Source organism: Stegastes partitus, unplaced genomic scaffold, assembly GCF_000690725.1.
Source record: "Stegastes partitus isolate 25-593 unplaced genomic scaffold, Stegastes_partitus-1.0.2 Scaffold459, whole genome shotgun sequence".
Classification (NCBI taxonomy): Eukaryota; Metazoa; Chordata; class Actinopteri; family Pomacentridae; genus Stegastes; species Stegastes partitus.
This window is the reverse complement of record NW_007578190.1, coordinates 300391-308100: the sequence shown is the minus strand read 5'-3', so window position 1 is coordinate 308100 and position 7710 is coordinate 300391. Positions and strand designations below refer to the sequence as shown.

At 44.9% G+C, this 7710-nt stretch overlaps 1 protein-coding gene across 1 annotated transcript in view; it reads right to left on the bottom strand.

Moving 5' to 3' along the window:
• The window catches only part of sdr42e2 (short chain dehydrogenase/reductase family 42E, member 2), a 10140-nt gene extending 2430 nt beyond the window's left edge, over positions 1-7710 (bottom strand). The window contains exons 1-10 of the mRNA XM_008286599.1: positions 7279-7710; positions 6375-6470; positions 5449-5506; positions 5156-5274; positions 4948-5023; positions 3614-3696; positions 2399-2536; positions 2143-2208; positions 1100-1163; positions 925-998 (exon numbers count right to left, since the gene is read on the bottom strand). Coding sequence (XP_008284821.1) covers positions 925-998; positions 1100-1163; positions 2143-2208; positions 2399-2536; positions 3614-3696; positions 4948-5023; positions 5156-5274; positions 5449-5506; positions 6375-6470; positions 7279-7710 — 1206 coding nt within the window. The remainder of the gene's footprint in view (positions 1-924; positions 999-1099; positions 1164-2142; positions 2209-2398; positions 2537-3613; positions 3697-4947; positions 5024-5155; positions 5275-5448; positions 5507-6374; positions 6471-7278) is intronic.

The window sequence follows — 7710 nt, the reverse complement described above, 5'->3', positions numbered from 1 at the left end:
TGCACATTTTAACAGTAATGCTGAAACCATATATTGTGCAGCTTCCTTCTCTTGTTGCTCCTCGAAGAATTTAACACTCACACGTTTAGCCACGGCCATGACGCTGCCCTCATCTGACATTTGACCCGCCGTCTTCCTCCTTGTGTTGACCGACCGGGAATTTATGTGCAAGAGGAAAAAAACCTCCTCGGCACGTCGTGTGATGTCTCAACCTGAGAGCTGCCCAGGCGAGAGGCTTTCCGGCTCCGCTCGCCATGACAACAGCCGCCGCACTGAGGTCACTTCCTGCAAATTTCATCTGGAGCTTCCTGCTCTGACCCACAGCGGGTTATGTTTTATTCACAGGACAAACATCGATCCCCCGGCCAGCAGCTGTCTGACGGAGCGAGCTCCACGTGCAGGCTTTGGTTTCGGCCTCATCACACTTTCATGAGGATCCAGCGGCGGCAACGAAGCTCCTCAAGACGCCGCGAGCTGCTCTGCTACCATCAGCTCTGACTTCAATCTAACAGAACGGTGCCACAGACGATCAGACTGGACTAAAAGCTTTCTTCATCTGCCAACAGTTTGAATTCATGAAAGGCCCACTTTGGTTTTTCATAATTCATGCATAAGAGAAAGCACCAGAGGAGGGCGGGGGGAGATCAGGGGGCCCGATAGGAAAATACCTGCACTAATGAAGTCTGTCTTCACTGCTGAGGGAGAGACTTAAACAAGGATCTGCTCGTCAGAGAGCAACCTGATCTCCAACACACACCTCACATAGGACCACATGCATGCACACTGAGCTCCACACTTTCAACAAGTTCTCATAAGAAGCTTCAGAAAACGGCCGAAATCTTTGCTTTTCTGACTTTGATTCAGCTGGTTTATTGTGCTCATGTGACAGAAACGAAGGTTTTAAAGAGACAGAATCATACTGACCTCACTCCTAGTAAAAAGCAGAGGCACTTCTATCACCGGCCTCAGAACCACGTGCAGATATTCCACCAGGATGGCTTGAAACAGACAGAGAAGGCGGCATTAGCAGCAGCTCACCGCTTCTTAAAAACAAATACAGCACGAAGGAAGCCAAGAGAGGGAACAGGAGACGAGCTACCTGCTGAATAGACGAGTGAAACCGGCAGATTTATCACCGGCCTGCTGTGGCCGAGCTGCTCAAACTGTCGGGAGAGAAATGAAATATAACAGAGGGAATTACAATCAGACTAGTTTCAACCAAACGCTAATCAAATTCTGTATTTTTCAAGTTGCCAACAAATCCTGTTAATTCTTTGAAATTGAAGCAAATTTTTTGGACAGTTTTCTGTTACTGCTGGAAACAGAACAACCAGAAGTGAAGACAACCTCAAACAGTCTTCTGTGCAGTTTGACACAAACATGGCAGAAATCATGAAAAGTGTTTTTAAAAAAAAATTAAAAACGAAAGCTGAGCTTTAGTTTTTGTGCAAAAGTTGAGAAAACTGGGTTCAGCTTGCACAACATGTTTCTACATTTTCAGTTCGTTTCCTTTCTGTCGGCTCTTTAAAAACAGTTCAAACGAGTTCTGATGAAAAGTCTGAAGTTTTTGTGGCCGTTGGTTGCAGACGAGTCACAAGTTGTGAAGATGTTTGCAGATTTTGTTGGTTTTCACAGAATCTGGTCAGAGCGCACCGTCTAGTTTTGGCAAATTGGTAAATATGCACACAGAGAATAAAAAACTTTAATGAAAAACACAATTAGAAACCCAGATTTGGTTGAAATGAGCAGATGATTTATTGAAGGACTGTCAGAAAGTTAAAGTCCAACGATTCTTTCTGGGTTTGTTTCGTGGCGTCATTTTGGCAATTTCTTGAACAAACCCACCATCGAGTTTTAGGTTTCAGAAAATACCAAAACTAAGAAAGCATTACTTCATGATTTCTTTACCCTTCCTCCCTCTCTGTGGTCTGCAGCCTCCACAGGGTAGAAATACATCGTTTTATTTCCTAAAGAATATGAGCGCTGCTTTTTTCATTTTTATTTTTTATTTTTTAGCAAATGTGAATCAAAAGGAGATTTGTCAGCCAGTGTTGGACAACATCAGACCTCTGAGCCACAGAGGAGGGACACTGATCACACAAAGAAACGGAAAAAAATCCACAGACGTTGCCGTCGACTCACCAAAGGCGTCAGCCACTCGAACAGATTGACTGAAACTCCATCATTGATGAAATAGGCCTGTCCGCTCTGCAAAAGGGCAGAAATGAACACGTTAAAGTGGAAACATCTGGTTTTATCTGAACGTAAGTGTTTGTTGGACTAAATCAGCTGTTGGATCGGGACCAGAGGGACACGTCAGCTTCACTCTCAGGGCCTTCATTTCACCATATTCAGGTCCTCTGTGTGGTTTTGTCATGAATCCGTGGATCTGACTCACGGCGACGCAGCTCTTCTTCAGTGTGAGAGCTTCAGCTGCCAGCGTGTGGGCCAGAACCAGGTTATCCACGTGGACCCAGTTCATCCGGGCCTGTGGGTCGCCGAACCTGAAGCTGAAGAGCCGACGTTCCACGTTCACCTGAACAGAAACACCGAGACGAGACGTAAGAGCAAGAACAAATTTGACCCTTTTTTAAAAACAGTAAACATGAGCTGAGCTTGTTCCAGAGTTACTGGTGGTTTCTGCATGTGTTGACTGGAATTTTACATCATGCATATTAAACATTTAGAGGTTCGTTTGCTACCTTTAAAACAAATACTGGCTTCAAATCATACAAATGGGCTTCAAAAATCAGTTTGCAGAGATTCACAGTGAGTTCTAACAGTTATTCTGTGTCTGACGTGAATAAGCTCCCAAACAGCAGCTGTATTAATGCAAAGTCTTGACTTTTTCACAGAAGCCACGGTTGGATACCAGAAGACTGATTCTTCTGCAGTAACGTTAATATATTGGAACCTGTTTGAGCAGTGCAAGTCTGTGCAATCACATCACAAGGCAACAGAAGGCCAACTTTGACTAGTTTAAATGAATATTTGCTCCACAGAGCGAACCTGTGGAGTCCATCAGTACAACTTTTATTTATCATGTAGAAACAAGCCAAGAAAACCTGCTCAGAGCGCCGGTGTGGAGCTTCATTCATTTTTATAGACCATAAAACAATGTTTAAAATATTTTTCATATTTTCAGTCTCAACAGACTTTTAAAGAATAAAACGACCATAAAATAGTTCTTACATTTTTATCTGTGTTTTTCTTACAAACAGTTAAGATATATTCTCAGACTGACAGTGTTTAATGATCATACTTTGAGTGATTTTAACACACATATGTCATATTTCCTGTATTAAACCTGTGGTTTGTTCACGTTTTGGACAAAACACGTGTCATCAAAATCCATTTTTTGTGCACGTTAACTCCAAACTGTGGATTAACTTTGCATCCTGAATATTAAAAGTCAGAACACAACCAAACGCATGCAGCCGTTCAGCAGGCTGCACTGAAGGAAAAACGCTGTAACTGGATGCCGCCGGAGCTCCATCAATAATGTAAAGTCTGCAGACAGGAGCACATTCTGCCAGGGAGGCTTCAGACACACTAAGATGTACATTTCTTTTTTTTTTTCCCCGGGGCCAACACAAAAGCATTAGTTCCTCACCATCACTCTGTGGAGGTGCCTCCTCTCTTCTGGTCCGTAGATGCCGCAGGGACGAAGGACGCAAGTCCGCAGGAGGCCTCCACCTTCAGAACACCAGATCAAAGCTGCGCTCTGTGAATGCACTCATGGACTTTTCTGTAAAACCACATCAAACTGTGGCAGCGGTCAGTTTCATCTACTCAGCACTCCAACGACACAAGCACGTCAAAAGTAATCAGCTAAAGTTTAGCAACGATCCTGCATTCAATCTCAAATTGTGCTTTAGAAAACAGGTACATGCATTTGTATATAATTTTTTCTTTATATAGGTTTGTACAGTTAAAAAAAAATATTTAAAAAAAATCTGTAGTTTTATGTAATATTTCTGTTTTATTTTACAGAATTTTCCGTATTTCTGGAACACACACTATTAATAAAATCACAAAACGTATACTGTGAATTTACATACCTAAGGTCGAATAAAAGTGAAAATCTGTACGGATCAGCAAACGAATCATGAATCTTCCACTGATTTATCACAATATCTGCGTAATCGTCTTCTGATTTAACCGTTTAGTTCAATTTGAACGCTGCATTTGAGTTGTAAACAGAAAAGAGTTTGTTGCTGTTTAACAAATACAGTTATTATCGTCATCTATGTGTCGTTTAGCGTCACCGCTCTCCGGCTATAGAACTATAAATATTCCAGCATTATATATTTCAGGCAGTTTAATTGTTTTTGCATATGTAAATATTCTCTATTAAACATTCAAAAGCCAAAAAAAAAAAGCAAATTTTCGTGTAAACTCAAGGCTGGACGATGTATTGTAAACATGGATAATTATTGCGTTTTTATGAAATGTTTTTTTTTAATTTTATGTTGCACTAGTTCTGTGGTGCATCCATAACATCAACATCTTCTTTACGCTTTTTTTTTCTTTTTTTTTTAGTGCATCATATGTTTTAAAATCTTAATCTAAAAATGAGCTCCTGGAGCAGATACGTGAACTTTGGCCTGCGGTATGTAACGAGACGGCTTTAAGCTTAATTGGATATATGATGGGGTGTCCTGTTACAGTAAAACGGGGCCTGACAGGCTTCACACCTGGTAACATAAAGAACGTCGTGGAACAGAAAACCCATTTTTAATGCATTAGACGATTGCCAGTATGTACATGTGTATGTTCTGCATGTGTGTGTGTTTGATGTTGCTGCTCTAAAATTAAACCGCTGTGTTGTGCATTGGATTGTGTGCTGAGTCTCCATGGCAACTGTTTCCTCAGTGTCTCTCTTTCGAGCACATTTTTACACGGAGAGCAGAAACGGCAGCATCTCCCTCCTAAAGCGTTCCACACCTTTCAGGGAGCATCCGTTGGCCGAGAGCACCATCTGCTCCGCGATGGCTTTGGTTCTGGAGTAGTGGTCGATGTGCTGCAACAGACACAAAACACCTCGATGTCGGGAAAGTCGTCGTCCCAAGACTCGGCACCGTCACAATGCGGGACCACCGATCAGCTTTTGGTGCCACATGTTGAGAAGAAGCTGTGTTCTCGCTCCACTCACCACATCAGGCGGCACGTATGGCACCGAGGCCTCGTCGCCGTCCTCGATGGGTTTCCCCGTGAACACCACGTTGATGGTGCTGGTGTAGACCAGTCTGGGGATGCTCCTCTCCTTACACACTGGAAACAGACAGAGGACATCTGGTTTTCATCTCTTTAGCAAAGCAAGCTGTGAAACTCTGAAACAAAAAGCACGCGTCCTCTCACTGATGGATCTCTCCTGAGGCTAAATGATGTTCTAAAAAAATCCTGAATTTGTCAAAGTGTGTGTGAGCTTGCTGCTCGTATTCTCACCGTTTATGACATTATTGGTTCCTCCAACGTTGACCGACTCCACCTGCTCTTTCCTCAGCTGGAGGCCACAAACAAGAAGAGAAAAACTTCTTAACTGCACGATCCAGCCCTGACGTTCGCCTCTGAGCTTACCTCACTTGTGATTGTGACGGATAAAAGAAACGACGGCTGACGGATGAATACTTTCTCAGGCGTGTGGCCAAACAAAAGACGAGGGCGTGAGATGAGTTTCTTTGTTTGTCTAATTGCTGGACAACGAAGGGTTTCAGGAGGCAGGTTTGGGAGCAAAACTGAACCCAATGAGTTTAATGAAATGTGCACGAACGAAATACTTTCTTAAACCTTGTGTACTGAGAAAAACAGCGAAACTGGGGATTCTTTATGAGTAAACTTTGTGTGAAATGCATCGTTTTACAGTAAACACTAAAACTGGAGAAGATATGCTGCAAGGAGAAAACAACAAGCAGTTTATCACGACCCACAGTTACACTTCCTCGTGACAGCGCCCTCTAGTGGCCGCAGTAGTTGTGTCGAGAATGTCGGGGTAAGTGAGGCATGTGAAGTTGGGGTGGATGGATGGGTCAACAAAACACAGAGGAGGCTGACGTTTCAGACGACTACAGCTCGTCTACTTTACCCTAACGAATGTGTTTTTGTCTTTAACGTGACAGGAGACAGATTGTAAACTGAAATATCTGCTCTATGTTTCCTGCACCAGCATCGCTAACTCGGGGAATGCTCCTATGAGAAATTAAGAACAAATAACTCGTTGTTCCGGTCTGCTGAGATAATTACCAACAGTTTTGTAGCTTGTCAGTCTGGGTGGTTTCAGCTCGTTAGTATTTTAACTGTGGACTCAAAACAAAGCTCCACAAAAGGCCGAGTGATTGAAACGTGACTGCAGTCTGTCTGACTTGTGTCGTCACCTGCTCTGGTCCGGACATGCCGTACGACGCTGTGTGGAAGATGCAGTCGGCCCCTTCACACACTTTATAGAGGGAAGAATAATCCCGAATGTCGCTCTGCAGGAAAAAAACACAAGACGATGATCAATTCCAGCTCCGAGGACACGACAGCTCTAAATGTTTAATCAGATTCAGCCACGAGAGGAGACAGATGGGGATCATCAGCGCACTTCTCCTGCAGCTGGGACTCATTTATTTTACACTTTTTAACACATAAGAGATGATTTCTCCGGACACGTCGGGGGCTTTGCGGGTTAAGCGGCACCACGGCGCGCCTGATTGAAAAAGTAACCCCTGAAAGGACAGTTATAATTAAGGTGAGTGTGCCGGTGAAACCTGAATCATGTCTCCACCCTCCGTGACCCAGGCAGCAGCTGGCGCTCTGAGACAGATCACTCACCTGTGTCTGATTCTGGCCGGCGTGCACTGACGCAAAGGAAACGCTAGAGTTGATTTTCAGGTCTGCACAGAGCCGTGTGGATTATGGCACATCATTATTTTATGTTTAAAAGGTCAGAATGACAATTAGAAAACTGAGATTGGCTCTGTTTTGGATTGTTAATTAACAGCAAGCGAGTGCAGATCACTGAGGTTGGACAAAATTTAAAAAGGTGAAAATCTGTTTCTTGTCACAAACTGTGTGAAGGTGGATTTCAGGCTGATAAAGGAGAGATTCAAAAACAATGACTGGAAGCTGAAAGTCAGTTTTGTTCACCAGTTATCCCAAAAGGCCTTTGTTGTACCTAAAGCGCCTTGTGTTCATGAGCCAAACGTGTTCTGATGTAAAATGCAAGAAAAAGGCAGCAAGTGACTGAATCAGAGTTATGAGTTAAACATGAGCAGCAGGAGATGAGCAGCCTCAGACCTGGTAGAAGACGGCTCCATCGGGGACGTCACCGGGAGGCTTGTTCAAGTCCAGCAGGACCACGGACAGCCCCTCGGCCAGCAGCTCTCTGCCCAGCCTGAAGCCGAAGTATCCCCCTCCTCCCGTCACCACCACCTTCCCCCTGGAGGCGTCCCGGCCCAGCGCCGCCTCCTCCCCCAGCCTGGAGGCCAGATACTCGGGGTTGCCGCAGGCGGCCGCCGTGGCCCCGTTGACCCGGTGCCGTACGGCCGGGCTGGAGGCGAGCGCCGGCGCCGGGTGGTTGACCCACGGCTGGTGGGTGAGGTGGGGGAGGTTGTGCACGTGGTGTCCGCCGGCCTGCAGGCGCCGAAGGGGGACAGCGTGGCAGGGAAGCTGCTTCAGCTGGCACAGGGGGCCTCCGGTCTCACTCATGTTGGGTCCACACAGCTCCAT